General features: G+C 39.4%; 3 protein-coding genes across 7 annotated transcripts; 1 reads left to right on the top strand and 2 right to left on the bottom strand.

The window, feature by feature from the left end:
* Positions 1-546: 546 nt before the first annotated feature.
* appl1 (adaptor protein, phosphotyrosine interacting with PH domain and leucine zipper 1) lies at positions 547-9,883 on the bottom strand. 5 transcript variants are annotated; one of them, XM_088308208.1, is made up of 22 exons: positions 9,715-9,881; positions 8,676-8,774; positions 8,546-8,605; positions 8,236-8,307; positions 8,067-8,154; positions 7,953-7,994; positions 7,649-7,707; positions 7,427-7,573; positions 7,263-7,345; positions 6,203-6,364; positions 5,866-6,054; positions 5,518-5,560; positions 5,381-5,437; positions 5,192-5,283; positions 4,923-5,102; positions 4,248-4,300; positions 3,970-4,144; positions 3,733-3,769; positions 3,500-3,640; positions 2,881-2,931; positions 2,711-2,800; positions 547-2,471 (listed from the first exon to the last, which is right to left on the bottom strand). In XM_088308208.1, the coding sequence occupies exons 1-22, from the start codon at positions 9,766-9,768 to the stop codon at positions 2,316-2,318; spliced, it is 2,130 nt and encodes a 709-aa protein (XP_088164334.1). In that variant the 5' UTR covers positions 9,769-9,881; the 3' UTR covers positions 547-2,315. The 5 variants fall into 5 exon arrangements, with proteins under 5 accessions (XP_088164334.1, XP_088164331.1, XP_088164332.1 ...); XM_088308205.1 differs by having other exon boundaries at positions 8,067-8,307; positions 9,715-9,882; XM_088308206.1 differs by having other exon boundaries at positions 7,953-8,154; positions 9,715-9,882.
* A 416-nt stretch (positions 9,884-10,299) lies between these two features.
* On the bottom strand, positions 10,300-12,460 carry LOC148326959 (ADP-ribosylation factor 4-like). The gene is made up of 6 exons (XM_088308209.1): positions 12,089-12,460; positions 11,629-11,709; positions 11,428-11,537; positions 11,248-11,319; positions 11,048-11,170; positions 10,300-10,657 (listed from the first exon to the last, which is right to left on the bottom strand). Exons 1-6 carry the CDS (start codon positions 12,153-12,155, stop codon positions 10,568-10,570), a joined length of 543 nt encoding a protein of 180 aa, XP_088164335.1. The 5' UTR covers positions 12,156-12,460; the 3' UTR covers positions 10,300-10,567.
* A 2,787-nt stretch (positions 12,461-15,247) lies between these two features.
* LOC148326958 (uncharacterized) lies at positions 15,248-18,833 on the top strand. The gene is made up of 5 exons (XM_088309301.1): positions 15,248-15,438; positions 16,425-17,147; positions 17,344-17,639; positions 18,143-18,273; positions 18,472-18,833. Exons 1-5 carry the CDS (start codon positions 15,321-15,323, stop codon positions 18,647-18,649), a joined length of 1,446 nt encoding a protein of 481 aa, XP_088165427.1. The 5' UTR covers positions 15,248-15,320; the 3' UTR covers positions 18,650-18,833.
* The last annotated feature ends 1,221 nt before the right edge of the window (positions 18,834-20,054 follow it).

Genomic DNA, 20,054 nt, shown 5'->3' with positions numbered 1-20,054 from the left:
ATCAGCCTGTGCGGGTGCGCGCGTGAGAGGGCGCGAGTGACGTTATTACTCGCGTGGAGCCTATACCCATTTTCCCCGAAAAACGCTTATCACTATTATTTGACCGGGGGGGGGGGCGTGGGGGTGTAATTTTTTTTCAACGAAATTGAGTGGGAATAGCAGGGAACCACAGTAAAGTAGTGCCTTGATTTAAAGTTGAATTTGTCCCATGACCACTCTCATAACTAAAAACGCCTGAAATCTCAAATCATCTTTCCCCATTGAAATGAATTGAAATGCCATTAATCCATTTCACCCCCCCCAAATGCAATAACTTTACTTTTTTAATAAGAAAAAAAAACTCTATAGGATTGTACTTTATAAACACATACAGCAATAATAATGATGTTCGATACCAGTTTTAAGTACCGATACCATGGTGTTTTTGATCTAAAAAGAGTGTGGGTGTGTGAGCGATTATGACCTTTTGACATATGGAATGATAAAATATTCTCCATAATTGTACAATGATGGGTGCATTTAATATGTAAAACACACTCAATCCAGGCGGGTGGAGTTAGTGCTTTATTTGTCTTTAAAAGCTTTTTTTTTTGTTAAATGACAACTTGAAACATTGATCATGAGGCGTATACGTACATTACAACAATATGGTGTCAGTAAAGTGCCCACCGGTCAACAAGAACAAAACACAAACTCCCGACAAAGTGACCCAAATGATCATCAGTAAACAATTTCTTGAATTTGATGTCCAGAAACCTTCTATGTTCTTCATCAATCATCATCACGTTTTGCTCTTGAATCATAGCTGTAGTCGATATTGTGACTTGTTGTCCCTGCTGGCGTCGCCACATCGGCTCTCCCACTCGCTCGCCGTTTTTTGGACTTTCACGTGCCACAAAAAGTGCTGATTCCCAACCACTACTACACACTATCCAATTTGACCTAATTAGTCTGCAAAACTTCATTGACAAAAAAATGTCTTTGTTCGTCTATGCCAGAGATGTATTGTGACAGGCAAAACGATTAAATGCTCTTCGACGAGATGGCAGAAGGTACATTTCAGCATAGGATTCCTCAGTTTTTTAAGGTTAACATATATGCTAATTTCCATTAGCCTGTCAATTGAGTTTTGCATGATTTGCTAGCATCAAGCTAGCAGACCGTCATAAAGACAAAATCAGATGGAATAGTTGAACTTTTTGGGTGTTTAAATACACAATGACTAATTCTCTTTTGGTTTATGTGTCAACTGGAAGAGACAAACGGCTTGCAGCAAGCACACGTTTCATTTGTGAGAGCGTTCTTTCATCAAAGTGGCATTATACGTCTCCCATTTCTTGACAGCATAGTCAGAACGGGCGCTTTGTGTTTTAATACTTTTAAACGGATTTAGAGCATGTGAGAGGGACAAAACTATTTTAGAAATGTTTTTAATGGTCTCTCGAAATCAGTGTTTCCCAGCCTTTATTGAGCCAAGGCACATATCTTATGGCACATTTCACATAAAGGTGGATACACAAGTTAATTATCTTCTGCCATCTTGTGGAAGATGTGCTACAACACATATTGATTGGGAATCACTGCTCTGAATTACAAATTTTCATGGCCGGTGGGTCTGGAACACATCCCTCCGCCATAAACTCCAATCTCGTACACTGAGTACAATGACGATAAAGGGCATTCTGATTCTAGAGACAGACCCCCCCCCCACCCAATAGCAAAATTCGGGAAGTAATTGATGCCCCCTCATCTCTAAAAATGTTTATACTGTAGTGTAATTGCCTATAGATGCCACAAGATGGCAATGAACCGTCTGAAGTCATTTCAAGATACAACCTTGCCACCAAAGGAATACCGTGAATAAAAATCTACAAACAAGCAAATGTTGAACTGCAAAAATGGGAGGGTTCACTTTACTTCCTTCATGTGACAACTACGATTGGCTGCAAGATTTTTCTCAGGTAAAATATGTGAGTTGGCTCAAAGGCTGACATATGAATTCAGCCTCAAAAGTGCAACGCAATAAACGGCTGCTTTAAAAACGGTGCAGAATGCCGACAAACAACCACGGAGGACGTTTGAGAATAAAACAAATCTGAGAATAAATGATTATGAGAAGAAAAAGCAAATGAGAAGTTTGTATATCTATAGTTCCCAAAGTATAAAAAGCTTTTTTTTTTCTTTAAACAACAACTAAAACAAAAGAGTCTGTGATGAACTCGTTTTATATCCCCAGGCAGCCCGGACGGGCGGGTGTTGATTCCTGAGCGTGGAGTGGACGGGCGAAAGGTTCGTACCCATTTGTAGGCGCGTGGCTAGGCATCTGACTCGCCCTTCTTCTTGTCCTCCTCCGCGCCGACATCACTGTCCTCTGATTGGCTGTTGCTCAGTACCACAAAGTGTCCGTCGACCCCGGCAGAGTTGGCAGGACGGCTAGAGGCGGCGATGAGGCGGCTTTGCTCCTCCAGGTCCTGGACGCCGCCATCAAAAGATTAGGCGTATAATTGCGTGCATGTAACATTTAGAGGTGACATCATGAATTTCTCTAGTCTCCTTATTTCACAGATCATGAATTTCTCCAGTCTCCTTATTTCACAGAATCGTGCGCTGGCCCTTATTCATGTTAGTTACGAGGCTAGGCTTCCATTTTTTGCTCTCTGTTGCGAGCCAAAAGAGATCTTTTTGTAAAAGAAGCAGAAGACAAGGTCACCTTTTCGATCTGTCGCTGCTTGCTGAGTTCTTCTTGTTGCTTCTCTTTGGCTTTGTCCTGCTCCTTGCGCTTCTCCGCCGCCTTGCGGTCCTACGACATGACGCGACTCAGTAAAAAACTTTTTTTTTTTAAATGACAAATGATACATTTAAGGTAAACGTGAGACTGACCAGCGCAGAGTGGAGGGCGATCTGCTTGGCCAACCCGATGCTGTCGCAGATCTGAAAGAAAACAAGTCGCAATGGTTCGGTCACTTTGTCATGTTTGGGAAATAAGTGTGCAATTTAATCAGTTTAGGAATACAGCAGTAAAAAACAAAACATGGAAAAAGTGATTAGGATGATTAATAGAGCACATACAATATTTAAATAATTTATATTTCTTGAATAAATCAATCAATGTTTCCAAAAATGTGGTTGCTTCGTGGATAGAATTTAAGAGAAAATATCTTTTCATCAGTTTTGGAATATGACAATATAATGTGGGAAACAAAGTGGGAATATTTGAGACATTTTCTTTTTTAATGAATTTTGAAAAAATTTACAAAAATATTTGCGCACTTTTTCATGTATTGTATTGTATTATGGGGCAATACATGTAGAATTCTAAAGGGAAAAAATGATTTAATAGATTTACAATATGGCTATAATGCAATATTTGGAGTCATTTCTTTTGCAGTAAAAGTGCAAAAATTTCAGGGGGATAAATTGTGAATTTTTACATGGGGCATTGTGGAATGAGTTTTAAGGCAAAATGTTTATGTCATCGCTAGTAGAACAAAATCTCAACCTTCTCGCCGTCATCGTTGGACTCCAAGATGTAGCAGACGGCTCGTCCGTCGGCAAGCCCGCTGGCCGAGTGCAGGATAAATCCAAACAGTCTCTTGTTGTCCTGATGGGACGAAGACTGGAGGATGCTGGACAGTGGGAACTGATGGGGAACACACACGCACACACACACACACAATAGTTGCAAGCTCAACTGCGGAGGCCCGTGTCTTACGTACGCCAGCGTCGACTTACCCTGAGTCGTGTCACTTGTGTCTGCGGGTCAATGAGCCTGCAGAGAAAAAAAAACATTTTTTTTTTTACCCCCAAAATTATACACACTATACAAATGAATTTCATCTATTTTAGAATAAAGCTGGAACAAGAGAAAGTGTGCAAAAAGTGCTTCACTTTTGAAAGGCTTGGAATTTTTGAGGAAAAACTAAATGAATTCTGAAAGAATGCTGTTATCTTAGAAAATGTGGTTGTTACTTGAGGCAGTCGCAGGTGACCAGCAGGTGTGACTCGGTCATCCTGAAAATGTTGTGAATAGCGCGCGCCGCCAGGATCTGCCTCATGGTCTCGGGGATGACATCTGGCGACTCTGCACTCTTCACCTCCATGGAGCCCAGGAAGCGGACGATGAAGAGTTGGTGCAGGATTGAGTCTAGAAGACCACCCCCACATAAAAAAAAAAATTACTCTAAATACTTGTAGGTCATCTCCAGGACACAAGGGGCAGTAATGAGCCCTTGGAGAGTGTAGCATACCTTCGTTGTCCGCCGATGATTTGTCACCTGACTCGCCAAATGGATTACTTCTCCTGTAGGTACACATGTACACACACAGAACCACTGAACACGAATAAAAAGTTGATATTGACACTGTCCAGGGAGCCATTTTACTAACGTATGAGCGGATGTGCAAAATTGACTCAGCAGCAGCCAATCAGCAAATAAACTAGACGGAGAATGCCAATGAAGTACTGATTGATAATAAGAATTTTTCAAAAAGTAGGTGTAAAAAGTTCAAATAAAATATGTTAAAGCAATGTTTCTATAAATATAATAATCATATTGGTAATTATATTTAGTTGAATTTAAAGCACATAAACCCATTAAACACACCAACCTTTCTAAAAAAATTCTATTTACAGTAAGTGTTGAGACGTCTATGTAGATTTTCAAAATTTAATTAAACTAATAATTCAATTCATTAAAGAAAAACTATAATTGAGTATTTTTTTAAATGTCATAAATGTGTTGAAATTATTAAAAAGCCTAATTACAACCAGATTGATCAAAATCATTTTCATTCAAGAAAAAAAGGTCACAAATTTGTCCCAAGAAATCAATTTCATATTGTAATTGTATCAATAATAATCATAACGACTACTAATGATAAGAGCAATGATGACAATAATTTCCCAGGCTGCAAAAGGGTACCTGCCAGCCTGGGCTGCCGACTTTCCGTGCCCGACATTCTCCTCGCTGACGGGGGAGATAATGTCAAACTGGATTGGTGTTTCCGGGGCAACCAAGGCATCCAAAGAGAGGGCGGAGAGGGCGGGCGAAGGCTCGGAGCCCACCGAGCTGATGCTGCCGGTTCGGCCAACGCGGCTCTTGCTGCCATGAAGTAAGTAAGTGGGGCAGTTTATAAAGAGCATGGAACACACACACACACACACGTGCACGCACCCACACAAGCGGCTAACCTGGCAGGCCGCATACTGTCGTGTCTCTGCTGGAAGGACGGCGACGGCGTCACCGCCTCAATGGCAGGCTGGTTGACTCTGGCCGCCACTTCCTGTCAGTGGAAGGCCACATCAGTTGAGGACACACGCATACACACACATCCACTCAAAGTCTCACTTTTACGCACTCATGCGCACACATGCACGCACCTCTGCGTTCTCGCTCAGGTAGATGCGTCTGGAGATGTTGTTGATGGTGGCGATCCACTGGCGAGCGAAGAGCATCAAGACGCGGTGAGGGAGAGGATCCATCAACAACAATTGGAGACACTTTTTCTTACTCTTACCTCCTCGCAGTCCTTCCTGCTCTCCGCCTGCAGCGTCACCACTCTGACGACGCAACACAAAAAAGACAACAACAAAAGAACAAAAACAGAATATCAAAAGTTCATACAACATTTTTCGGTCAGTTGTGAGCAAGACAAAACTACTAAACAGGACAGGGAGCGTTCCACATGGTTTCGAATTATTTGCTCAAAATGTTCTCTATTTTCTTCTAATATTTGTGTGTATTTTTGTCAAATATTTTTGTCATATTTCTGTCCTTTCCTATTAATTACTTTTTTTCTCAGAAAGTACATGACCAGGAAGGACGAAACAAGGTATTTGTCACTTTTTGAGCAGCAGACTCTTACTTCTTGCCGTCGAAGGACGTGATCTGGAAACAGAAGCGCCGATCGTCGCTGTCCACCGCCATGACGGAGGCATTGTCAAGGTCGGTCACAAGGCCACCCGCCACTTCGGCGCGGCCCTGCTGCATCAGGTTGCCCCCCTGCGTGAAGAAGTACTGACGCTCCCACGACGTGGACACCAGGCCCGTCTTACTGTGGGGATCACGGGTCGACTTCATTTTTTTTTTTTTTTTATTACAACGCAATAAGGCTGGGCAATAGATTCCCTTTTCAATTTCGGCCATTTAAAACTGTTTAGTGGCTCGTCAATGTAACGTGCCCCTTTTAGAGGTTTACTTACTTGCGAACGTAGAGATAGCCCTGCTTCTGGGTGAGGTTGCGACACACGGGCGAGTGGAGCGGGTCCGGGTCGCACGGCGCGTACAGTGGGTCACATGACCTCTCCATCTGTTCAATAGTCTGCTGCATGTGACCCACCTCCTCCTCCATCTCTCGACGCACGCTGATGTAAGCACACGCAAGTAGCATTATTAAATTATTGAGCGTCTGAGTAGTTGTTAGAACACTCTCACCAGGTAACATTTACTTGTTTTATAATATTTTAATTTTTTTCTTAAACTATTTACATTTTATCAGATTTTTGTACGGTTTTAATACATTTATTTTGGCTAATACTTTTACACTTTTTACTGATCTGAATCTTCTAATTATCATCTTGTATTTTTGTGTCTATATCTACACACATGCACACACAGTGTTCTCTATTTGAGTATTTTTAATTTGTATATTTCCTGATCAGTATTTGTGATTTTTGTTACTGGTAATTTTTTTCGATTGTTTCATTTCATTTGAAGTTCAAATATTTCAGTATTTGTGTTTATTAATTTTTCAATTATTTCGGTTATCAATTTTTTAAATACTTTTGGAGTTTTCTAAATGTTTTCGCAAGTATTGTCACATACTTGTTTTTACTACATTAACATGTGTTTGGTATTATTTGCTAATATTTGTGTACTTTGGCTAATCGTATATTATTTTCTAAAAATTTTGCCGTATTTTGTATTTTGTGCATTTTGGTTGTAATGCTTTGGTGCATTTTCAAAAGATTTTATTCTCATATTTATGTATGATATTCTTGTAAGTTTGTTTTGAACAATATTGTTGTCTTCTCTTTCCTAATATTTTAAAAATGTAACATAGATATTTTTTATCATTTATATATTTGGATATTTTTAGCATTCTTCAATATTTTTTGTAAAATGTGGAGCGTGAATAGTCCGTGCAAGTGTCCCTAATGTTTTGACACACGCTTCAACAAATTTCTGATTACCTTGTTTTTGTTGTTTTTTGTGATATAGTGATGTAATACTGCTGTAATACCAACTGGATCAGCATCTTACTTCTGGACGCTGGTCCCGATGGTGGCCAGGAAGTCTTCCCACTGCTGGTTGAGGTTTTCTGAGCCCAGTTTAAAGAAGCTAATCTGTGGACGAACAAAACAGAAAAAAAATAAGTCAATCTGAAATTGAGCCATTCATGTTGCCAACCGGTGCGTCCTCCACACTTGAGCTTGCATGTATCCCAGCAGCGGCTCCAGCAGCGCGGTCTTCTTCTTGTACTGCAGCGTGTTGAGGGAGCAGAAGTAGTGCATCATGGTCTGGTGCTGCTTCTTGCGTGATGTATACACGTCCTCCACCGCCTCGGCGCGCATCTACCACGCACATTGATGACCATGACCATGTCAGCTTCCTGTGTCGCAGGTTCGGGCGTGTTTTCAGAAGCTTACCTTGTCATTGTCCTTCCTCTTAGACAGGCGGCTATATCGGTTGATGGCCATGTCATGATCTGAAATGATGGCAGTTAAAATGGTTTACAAGGGGGAAAAAAACACTCTTTACACAAATACTTGTGTATTTGTCTAATATATACACCTCTATTTATGCCCAATTTTTGGGGTAATATTTTGGGATGTTTCTTCACTATTTTCTACTTTCAAACATTTTGGAAGTAGTTTTTTTTTTTTAGTTTTTTTTGTATGATTGGAGAAAATGGGAGCAGTCGTCGTTATGGACACTCGGAAGGTAACTTACCATTGCTGGATATTTGAAAGACTTCCTTCAGAGTTAGGATCTCTGCAGGTACAAAAAAAAGACGTTTTATTATATCTAACAAGCGACATTTTATTATATTTACCAACCAAATACCCTTGAGGTCTCTCTCTTTGAACTGCATTATGGGGAACATCATGGCATCGGCCAGCTGGGTTGACAAGACGGCATGACAGGAGCTCAGCTGGCCAAAAGAAAAAAAACTCAAAAGAAGACGCTTGAACAAAGGTGAAGAAGAAGAACAACAAGAAAACACTCCACTCACCTCGTCAATGACTTTAGCGAACTGCTGCAGTGTGGAGCTCATTACTTCATCGTCACTCCCTAAAGGAAAACGCTACAAACGCCAAATTTGATTAATGCTTCTAGGTTAAGATAAGAGAAGCCACACGCTGCATCACAGGATATTATTATCTGATCACCTGTAAAGCAGCCTTTGAGGGGAAACTAATATATAATGTCAGCAAAAACTATGACTTTAAGTCATCAAGATGATCACTGTTTTTAAGACTGTCGTTGTAAAACTGTGTCATTAAACAGCGACGATAAAGGGCATTAATAATAAAGTTACAAACCTGTTTGTCATACTCTTTTAGGAGTTTGGAGGTGAGATGTGTTGCAGCACTCAGCTCATTCTGAAAAGTGAAAAAATAATCACATGACCAAGAACCTGTCCCTCTAAAGCTCTCATATGTGTGTCCATACCTGGGCGTCATAGATCCTGTGCATGGCCTGATAAAGCATGGTGCAGTAGTTGGACATGGCCGCTGTGTCCTCCTCAAACACTCCAAGCAGAGAGCGCGTCTGAAATATTGAACAATAGTTCAGTTTTTCCTGCAGAATATATCAATAACTATCCATCGAAAAACACACCACATTTGTACTTGTCCACCTAGTTGTGTGCTCTTTCCCGAAAACAGCACACACACACCAAGCTCATCCACAGGTGCCTTGTTATATTGTATTATATCACGTTGGTTGAACCACCAAAACATTGCGTGATTATCAACAAAGCACTGCGTTGCACTAATAACACTACTTGGCATGTCTCAGGTACTAGAGGCGCACAAAAACATCAAATAGAAGTTCTGCCTAACTGGTAAATGTAGTTGTCTCACTCGTATGCTAGATTTGTCCCACTAGTGTGTAAAAATGTCATACAGTAGTGGGGAAAAAAGTGGATGTTCTCCAGAACTGGTAAGACACATTCTACCAGTGCACATAATTGAGGACAAAGAGCATACTAGTATACGATGACAATGATGACGACAATGATATACGATAATATGCATACCACGATGGACAATGAATAATGACGTCTTGTGACGTCACAACAGATGATTTTAGGACATGTAAGCAGCTACATCCCACATTTAGCTGTATGTCTCTTTCCACAGCTTCTCATTAAAAACTACCACGAAGCACAATAACAGTGAGACACACGCATAAAGAAATCAAGATGACAGGAAGGCGCTAGCTGGGCGGCTACGGAAGTAAATGAAAGCAAATGTGGCTCGCCGCCCATAGAAGGAGACGCCTCCCCTGACGGGGAGATGGAAAATATCCATCAGCTGATGTGTCAGCTGGGCCGATTTAGCCTCAACCTTCCGACTCACTACGACCGTATGTGCTAGGCGTTAGCATGCGGCTAGCAGTTGACAAACACTGATGTTAGCATAGCAGCGCGTTAGCATGTTAGCGTAAACCGTCACATAAAGTCAGGACTGTTTTCTTTTTTCTTAACCTGCGGGCTGTCTTCCAGCGTCTCTTCCAGAGGCAGCTTCTCTATCCCGGGCATGGCTGCTGCTTGATGGGAGATGACAACAGACGAGAGAAAAGACAACAATAAACGAACCCGTCAACTCACACTTGTAAGATTTTTTTTTTGCCAACACGGAATCGACGACAATGGTCAGAAACTACTCCGCCTTGTCTGAATTGTATTGTGATTGGACAGATGAAAATAGCCAACGTTTTGATTGGACACTTGAAAACGTCTAAGCTTTTGATTGGCTCTTTGGTTAAAAGTGAAACGGTGCCATTGTGGCTCTGGGTAGGATCGCCCTTATTGCGTTTTGCTAGACGACAAAGCGCCAAAATGACAGCCGCTTTGAAGGAATTTTTTTTTTGTCAATATCAATTAATATTTGTGATGTGAACAATATTACATTAAAATGTTATGGAGTCATTATTTAAAAAATATATATATTTGATTCACACAAATCAATTAATTGTAATTCTAATTTCCTGTAGAGAACACTAACCGTAACAGAAATTTAATTAGAACTATTAAATGTTATATTATGTGACAAAAATAAAATACACACGATCGGGTTCACCCTATAGCCACTTTATTGAGGATAACTACAGTATTTACAATATAAACATAGTAAAAGAGAACAACATGATCAATCATTAAATCAGAACCCATTTTTTTCAATCTAATAATACAAATATAAAACCATAATATCACCAGAACCATTTCTTATGAGAAAAACATTTATAATATTTTTTTCTTTCTTTCTTTGTGCTTCGCTGGTGCACAGCCGCCATGTTGGTGAGGTGAGGAGCATACAGGAAAGTCCACAACCCATCAGCTAAAACTGCTTCAGAATCTGCTTCGAGAGCCAATCCAGACCTTCAACCAGACCAGACCCGCTCACTGCGCAGGCAGCCTGAACATAATACTTTACACACACACACACATACACACACAGTGGTTAACTTCTTTTCAAACATGTGTGGTTCGGAATGAGGCCAACTTGCAAGTCAAGCGTTACAATATCGGATGAGCTATGTGATTAATTGATTTTATCGAATAATATGGATTTTGACCATTTTTTTTAAACAAATGTTTTGGTAGTTCAAACATATGTTCTCGCTGATGTATTATACACATGGCTGTGAAGTTATCAATTATTTCAAATGTATGATGTTCACATTTATGTTTTGCTATTTATCCGATTGATAAGCGAAGAGGGAAAAAAATAAATTCAAATCAGAAATTGGATTCTGTGGGGAAAAAAAATGCGACATTCTATATTTGGGTCTGATATAACATGTAACGTGTCACCTACCGGCTGCGTGACCCCTGATAGGCGCAGCCCCTCGCTGACTTGACTGACGGTCATTGCTTGAGGGAGATCCTGTTTGTTGGCAAACACCAGCAGCGCCACCTTCCTCAGCTCGTCCTCTTCCAGCTGTCAAACAACACCACTTATCAAATGAAATCCGTCAATACGTGTATGAATTTTTGATTGATCGATTGATTACTCACGATCCTGTGCAGCTCTTCAGCAGCTTCCTTGAGCCTCTGAGAGTCGTTACTGTCCACCACGAAGATGACACCCTGAACAAACATTCAATGACGTTTTCAAAAATAATCTATATGAATGAATATCTTTTTTTTTAATATAAATGTGTAGTAGTGCATACATGTGCACTAGTATGTACTTACATTAGTGTTTGTGTAGTAGTGTCTCCATAGTGGTCTGATGACAGTTTGCCCGCCGACATCCCAAACGGTGAAGGAGATGTTTTTATATTCAACTGTTTCCACGTTAAATCCTGCACGTAAAACAATTCCGATTGATTTTTTTTTTTTTGCTTTACCAAATTCAAAAAGTGTTATTCATTTTTTTGTTCTTTTCTGACTGACCCACAGTGGGTATGGTGGTGACCACCTCAGACAGCTTCATCCTGTACAGCAACGTTGTTTTACCAGCAGCATCCAGACCCACTGTGACACGCAAAACAAAAACACAAACATTGTTAGTAGCATTAAAAGAATAAATATATTCAAAAGAAGCAACTCAAAATTAAAAATTATTGATTTGATGAGCACTTATTCACCTCTTATATCACAATTATTTGTGAATGTGTTTTTTATTCTTTTAAATTGTGGTTGAAGTCATTAAAAAATAAGTGCCATAAATGCTATAGGAACATGCCCATGGAGTATATATATTTTTTGCGTTGCGTTTCCCTTTAATAATAATTATATTAATACTAATGCCATTGATGATGATAATAACAAAAAAAATATAATACGTTGTCTCTACTACTTATGCAACTACCAATAACACAAATAATTATAATAAATCAATCTTAAAACTCACCCATTAAAATCCTGGCGGGAGTTTTGGCCGTAAACATGGCAAAAAGTCGCGAAATGAAGACGCCCATAGTTGTGCTCAGCGTTTCCTCTTCTAGTCCGCTTCGTTTTAAGGCTCTGTTGTGAATGAATTTCTGTCTTAATGTGCGTACCTTTATAGTCTAGGACGGCGCTCGTGCGTGTGCGCGCGCGTCATTTCATTCCATGTCACGTGTGTCCATGTCAGACGCGTCCACGGTGACAACATTGACAAGTTGCGACAGAGGCGCGGCGCGACTTCCGCTTCAAAGGACGCCTTTCGCCGGAAGTTGGATTTTTGTTGACGTGACGACACATCTCGCACGTGCTTCCACTGAAGCGGTTTCAAAACGCTTTGGCTTGTTTTGAGGAGCGACGAAAAAAGGGCGCGAGAATTCCAAGCGGATAGGAACGTCATGTGACGTCACTTCCGTGTATCTGTATACGTCACAACCGCCCAGCTGTTTTCCTCCACGTGGAGCGAAACAACAACACAACATTGTAGGAGCACAACTTAAAAATTCGTTTTTGATTTCATACTTTGAGACAACTTTAAGTCATGCGATTTGGCTTTAAATGAAAATGAAAAAAAATTCGCAAACGTCTTTTCTTTTTCAGGTTTTTGAGATATTTTCATTTGTTGGTTTTTAACTTTCACCTATAAACATGCACAATAACCATTTTACCAAGTGTTGTATTTTATAGGTATGATTATTTAACTAATGAATTCATAAATATGTATATTATAAAAAATATAGTATTATGAAAACCTGATGTAGGCGAGAAAACAAAAGATTTTTGAAAAAAGTCAGATTCGAAACTAGTACAGAGAAATCATCTACAAAGTTTACTTACATTTCTGATTGCAAATTTTAGTGAAACTTTGTTGGCCAGTGTTATCCATCTAATATTTACGTATTCCTTCTCTAAGATTTGTGTTGTTTATTGTTTTATAAGATGTTTGTCTAACTTTTAAATATTTTCTACTGATATTTCTGGCTTTTTATCAAATATTTGTGTAATATACATTTAATATCTCATTTTTTCTTCTTTTTTTACTATATATTTTTTATTTATATACGTATATATTTGTTGTGTGATACTCAAGTATTATAGAATGTGTGTGGGGGGTGGTGTTGTCAAATATTGTTTAGTTTCTGATAAATTGTGTATTTTTTTTATCAGATACGTTTGTATTTTATGGATGGTACTTTGTTTATTTCTATTGAATTTATATTTGGTCTCTTCTATTTGTGTATTTTCTTCCAAAAAGTCTAACATAACTTTCTTGAAACATTTTCATATTTTCTGCTGACACTTTTGGAGTGTTCAGCACTTATGCAAATTTCCCCATTGTGGGACTATTAAAGGACATCTTTATCTTTGATACAAATGTATATCTTGTATTTTCTTCCAGTATTGTATATTTTTATCCAATGTATTGACTTTGTTTTATTTTTTTTATTGTCACCGAATCCAGTGTGTGTTTATCTCTCCCCGACTAAAAAAAAATGTTGAGGTCGCAGTCGTCGAGCTTGTTTCCTCCATGTGGAGCAAAACAGCTGTAACTTGCAGATCACGTTTGTTTCCTGTTTTTTGGAGAGTACAGCCTAAGGGTGGCACTATGGCCTTTAAATCACATACTGTACTGGAAAGAAATCGCGAGAGAGAGCTGAAGTATCTTTTAAAGATCTTTTAAATTAGCTAAATTGTACAAAAATTAGCAATTTGCAATTTTACAATGAAATGTTTTTTTGTTCACCATACATTTGAACTCATTCAATCCATAAAACATACATATATGTTTTCAAAAATGTAGTCCCTGCCTCCCAAAGACGTATATATACGTCTTAGCCTTTTTTTTTTTTTTTTGCATCATAACTCCGTGTTTGTATAGCATTAGAAGACAGTATTCTGTTGGCCTTGCAAAATCAGTCAAAATCCAGAAAAACGCGGGAATTGAGGCGTTTCCTCTCGTGAAAAATTCTGGCATTAAATTAGTTAATTTGGATATATATGTGGGTATAATTTAGTAAGCATATTGTTTGCTTTAAAATGACATCCTAACAATCTTAGTTGTCAATACAAATGTAAAAAAGGAACGTTTTTTAATCTATAAACTAAATTTAAAATGTTTGCAGATCCATGCTACCACCTAGTGGCCTTTTATAGAAACTGCTGGTGTTAAAACAACCTCTACATACGTCCCATTTCCCCCTTCTACAATTCTGTCGTTGAGTTATTGAACCGAGGAATATATTTTACATTTCAAAACAATCTCATGGTAACACGTGTAGACAAACGATAAAATAATACTCAGAGATATTCAGGCATATATCCTCCTCGGAGAGTTATTACTGAGGTGTGACCACGTTATATCCATTTATATTCCGACTACCTGGAGTTTACTGCCCCCGTGTGGCCAAGGTGTGCACACAATTTGCTTCATTGAATTCCATCCAAAAACGTGGCAAATTATTGTTTGTTTTTTTTAAATGTCATTATTCAATGCTTTTAGAATATAACATTTTATAATGTGCTGTTTTTCCTCATTCATAAAACACATGACAAAAATGTGTTGTGTTGTATGATTGGCAACAGGTGAATACACGAGTTCCTGCTATCTACTGGAAGACCACTGCCTTGTTCTTCCTATTAGTATATGTTGCTGGCATAGATAGATGAACAAAGATTCCCGCGGAACCCTTGATGATCGCTGGCTTGGAAAAGTTCTTCTGAGTGTGCAGCATTCTTTTCCTAATAAGGAACCAGTGGCCTTGGAACATAAACACATGCACATTACCAGAAGCAAAAAAGGCTCCTTCCCGACAAAACACACACGCGTGTTAGTTTTGTTTTCCCTATTGAAAATATTTAATTCCCTGTCACTTGTCTTGAGTAGGTTAAAGGTCATATAAAGAGTGGGGAAAAAGTTTTTACGTGATTTATCTTTGTCTAATTTGTCACAAAAAGCTAGCATTGTACAGGGGTGTGTAGACTTTTGGTAGCAATAGTATATATGTCATAATGACCTGCCAAGTTGTGTGTGTATGTGTGTACAGTAAAGAGGATGTGAAAATCATGCAGAAACAAAACTTAACTAAGCAGGAAGTGAAAGTGTGCCATTATACACACAAACGCGCTCACACACTCACTAGATTGGACACACTCTCAGAGAGGGCAGACGTTCCGCGGCTACTGCTCGCGTGTGCATCAAGATGAAGATGGGCAAAATGGAAATTTTTTCAATTACCCTGTTGATGACGATCATCACGGCCGTCACGGAAGCGTCCGCAAGTGACAGCAAAGAAGAAATTATGGACATGTGGACCACAGGTACTTTTAGAAAAATATCTAAATTTGAACTTAAAAAAATGTATTCAATGTTATTGCTTCTTCTTTTCACTCTCAGATATTCTCAAATAATCACTTTGCCATGAGATAAAAGAACAGAAGCAAGAAAAAAATAAAATAATGGGATAATTAAATAGAATGTAAAGAATTTGAGTTTTAACTACATTTTTTGCTTCACTTCAATGGACATTGCGCGACTCCATCTGGAGTGTGCACCTTAGCCACATGGGGGCAGTATAATCCAGACATTCACTCCACAGTAATAGTAGGCATTCTCTGCAGAGCATAAAGAATATATGACTGTGTATATTTTTATATTTTTTGTATACACTTTTTGCTCCAATGTAGGAACACTATGGATGGAATTTTTCATTGTTTGTTAGCATTAAGCTAAAATGACTTGTTCGCCAAAGCTGAAGCTATATGGTAAGTTTAAATTCACAACATGTAATTCTTGTTGTTCTAAGTTTGCTTTGACGGTAAACTTCAAATGAGACAAGCCACTGAAATTAAAAGATCTGCTATTGGAAATCACAAAATTGGAACAATCCGTTCCATTTGCATAAAAACGGCTGTACAATTTCAAAAAGGGAAGCGAGGTGGCGATAACTGGCTGGCATACAGCTCAGAGGTTTTATGGTGTTTATGGTAGGCTGTGTAAGCAGAATATTTCCAGAGTTCACTCTGGCTATTATTTTTTCTTCATCAAGAGGTATGTGACAGTGACAAAGTCGCCACAAAGTGCTGTGACTGATAAAAAAAAAAAAATTGTATCGTTTAACTTTGGACGGTGAAGTTTCATGGTCTATGGTCTATATACTGCATACTTCAGTTTCATAAGACTACATCGCAACTAATCATCTGTATCCCAAATCCTGCCCAGGAAAATGTGACACCGCAAAGTGTGAAAGGTTTTTCCATTGCTTGTTTGTGGTTGTCTTGACACATTTTTCTGTTCTGCTGTGCAGCTGCACCATCCAATTTAATGGGAAAGATGATCACGTTGTCTCCTGACAGTGAACGAGGACAATCAGGAGTGTCCTTTTACCCGCCTTACTACTCTTTCCGTGATAACAATGCATGGGGCGACCCAACCAGAGCCTATCGCTCCTGGGCCTATCCGACACGGGCCTATCGCTCCTGGGGCTACCGGCCCAGGGCCGACCCAACCAGGGATTATCGCTCGTGGTCTGCCCCAACGAGGGCTTATCGCTCCTGGGCCCACCCGACCCGGCCCTACCCAACCAGAGCCTATCGCTCCCGGGTCTACCGGACCAGGGCCGACCCAACCAGAGCCTATCGCTCCCGGGTCTACCGGACCAGGGCCGACCCAACCAGAGCCTATCGCTCCTGGGACTATCCGACACGGGCGTATCGCTCCTGGGGCTACCGGCCCAGGGCCGACCCAACCAGGGATTATCGCTCGTGGTCTGCCCCAACGAGGGCTTATCGCTCCTGGGCCCACCCGACCCGGCCCTACCCAACCAGAGCCTATCGCTCCGGGGCCCAACGCACCAGGGCCTATCGCTCGTATGCTGACCCAACCAGATCTTATCGATCCTGGCCCTATCCGACCCAGGCCTACCCAACTAGGGCCTCCCCGACAACGACCAACGGAACCTGGTCTGACCCCACCTGGCCCTATCCAACCACGTCTTATCCGAGCTGGACTACAGTGGCTCCCAATAAAGGTGAGCGTAATCCATCTAATCAATCATGTGTCTATCCATCTATCCAACCATCTGTCGATGCAGCTATTTATCCATCAAATGCATCATCTCTCAATCGAAGTATCATTTGTCCTTTGATCCATTTTTCTATCCATCTGACAATGTCATCATCCATTTGTCTGCCTATACATCGTTGCATCTTTCTATCTACCCACAGGTGTGACAGTGTGTCTGCGCTACCTGTTCGACGACAACACGTCACCCCGCATCATCTTCACCCTCAGCCCATCCAGCCGAGGCTCCTTAACTCTGTCCTCCAACGATGACAAAGTCTACGTGCTGAGCTGGAGCGCCACATACTCTCGCACCTGGCTGAAGCCCAACGTGAGGATGTGGCCTGGGATCAGGGACGACCTGTGGACCAGACTGTGCCTCACCGTGGACAATGTCAGAGGAGTCGTGCAGCTCTTCAGCGGAGGCTACATGAGCGTCAGGAAGATGGCACCTGACAAGGTGTGTGTCCATATGTCCATCCGGTTGTGTGTCCACTGATCGGTCTTTCTGTCCATCTGTTATAATCCGGCCCGCCAAACTTGAATAAAATTAAATCAATAAAGCTTGTTAATCTTTTTTTTTTTAAATACTCTGGTGTGTCAAACACAGATATTTTGTTGAAATGTTTTGGTTCATTTTTATTTAAAATTATATGTATTTTTTTAATCTCCAATGAGGTGAGGTTATCAAAACACTCGGCCCCTCTGTCAAATTTACAAACCCATTGTGGCCCACCAATCAAAAAGTTTGCCCAGCCCTGCTCTGGAGGAATGTTCTGGTGTAAAATGTGACGAAAGTTTTGATGACCATTATTGCGAATTGTAATTCATACCTTAGTGAAGTGTTCGCCAATCATTGGTTCGCGGACGGGTACCAATTGGCAGCAGTTTTGACACTTTCAATTCTGATCAGAGAAATGTACCAAAGTGACTGAGAAAGACTTTTCGTGTATGCGTGTTCAGTATTCAGTGTGGTCAGGTGATCCAGTGATCGCCATTTCGGGAGTGGACGGTCAGGTGACAGACCTGCAGATGTGGGATTACCCCGTTTCATACAACGCCATCCTCAACTACATGACCCCGCCTAGCTACGGGTAAGACTTGTGTCATGACTGATATGGATTTTTTTGGATGCCAATGCTGCTTGCAATATTTGGCAGAATAAAATTCCGATAACCAATTAATCTGTTGACCAATTTAAAAAAAATATATAATTAATAATAATTTAAATTTTCAGTTTTCAATATATTTTTTTTATTTATTTTTTTTTTTTATTTATTTTTTTTGGCAAGCTGGCCCACAGGCTCGGTGTTGACGTGGTCCAACATCGGGTACACGCCGAAAGGGCGCATCCTGCTGGAGGATACCTACGAGCGAAAGCAGGTGGCAAAGAGCCCCAAAAAGGAGACGAGGACCCACAAGAACAAAAAGAAAGCACGGAAGAATGAAAAAAAAAAATTAAATGAATGATTTTTGTCCCCTTAATTCCATTTTAAGCCTTGGCGGAGCTCTGTTGTTGCTTCAGAATGTCATAATTGAAATTCAAAACACCTGATTGATCCCCTTGTACCTCCCCCCCACGCACACATTTTATATCATCTTTTGAAATATTTTAATCACAAAATAGTAGCGAATAAAGACATAGCACGACCAATGTTTGCATTATGTGTTGCTTTATGTATCAGGAGATTCATTTTGTTAGCATGCTTATGTGAAGTCCCATTAAAAAGGGTACTTTTTAATATTTTACATTTTTAAAATACTTTATTAAATAAAAATGGTATTTTTCTTATTTTTTAACAAACAGAAGATTTCTCAAACGGTTAATATTTTACAATGAAATATATCTTAAAACAAACAGGCTAAAAAAAAAAAAATATATAAAATATTTTAAAACTATATTTTGAGAAATTTTTTCTTAAAGTCACAAATTTGGTAAGTATGTTTTTATTCATGTCCAATAGGGAGCTTCAGTTCGGAGTGGCTATTTTAAAATCAGGAATTAAATAACAATGCTAGAAAATAATATAAATAATAATAAATAATCATCATCATGGAAACAAGACGAACGTGTGGCTGGTTGAAAATTTTATTGTAATACTAATAACTCAAGCATGAGATTCTTTTTCTCAACAAAAAAAAAAAAACAGCTGTCGACATTCAAATGAAATGATCAATTCACGTCATTAGTTCACAAAATCATACAAGTGGTTTCATGTAGTGGTTTAATGTTAGCCTACTGTCATGGTCTGCGTCTTTAGCAAAATAATTTGTAAATTTTTAATCATACCACTTTGTAGGAAAAAAGTAAAAAAAAAACAAAGACTTTTCCATTGTTATAAACACCCACAAATTTTTAAAATACACTCCGTTGTTATAAATATAAAACTTTTGCTGCTCCAAGTGTGCATTGCATGAGATAAAATCACAACATAAAATAATACGGTTATTAATTCAGTTCGAAAAAATAATTTTTCAACAAATTTCCCAAGAAAAGTTCCTAGCAATTTACTAGAATTTGCCTCAAATTGGAAAGGCTCTATTGGAATTGATTAATTATTTAGCAAATTATCAATTGCTTCCACAAATTCATTGGAAATGTTTCCCCAAATTAGTTGGAAATATTTTACAGGAAAATCCATTTTTTTTTTAGACATTTCCCATGAGTGGTTTTTGAGACATTCATTGGTAATATTTTGCCAAATTCCCCATAGACTTTCTAGAAATTGTCTGCCCATTTTCCATGGAGAAAAATCATAACACCAAATGGTACAATTATTAATTCAGTCAAGCAGCAATCATGTTACACAGAATTTTACAATCCTTTGTGGGAATTGTAAAAAAAAAAAGAAAAATAAGAAAGAAAAAATAAGAA

The sequence above is a fragment of the Idiotropiscis lumnitzeri genome, chromosome 11 (genome assembly GCF_059441095.1).
Source record: "Idiotropiscis lumnitzeri isolate Australia: NSW breed Sydney's pygmy pipehorse chromosome 11, RoL_Ilum_1.0, whole genome shotgun sequence".
Lineage (NCBI taxonomy): Eukaryota > Metazoa > Chordata > Actinopteri > Syngnathiformes > Syngnathidae > Idiotropiscis > Idiotropiscis lumnitzeri.
The sequence above is the reverse complement of the archived record's forward strand: the minus strand, read 5'-3'. Positions and strand labels throughout refer to the sequence as shown.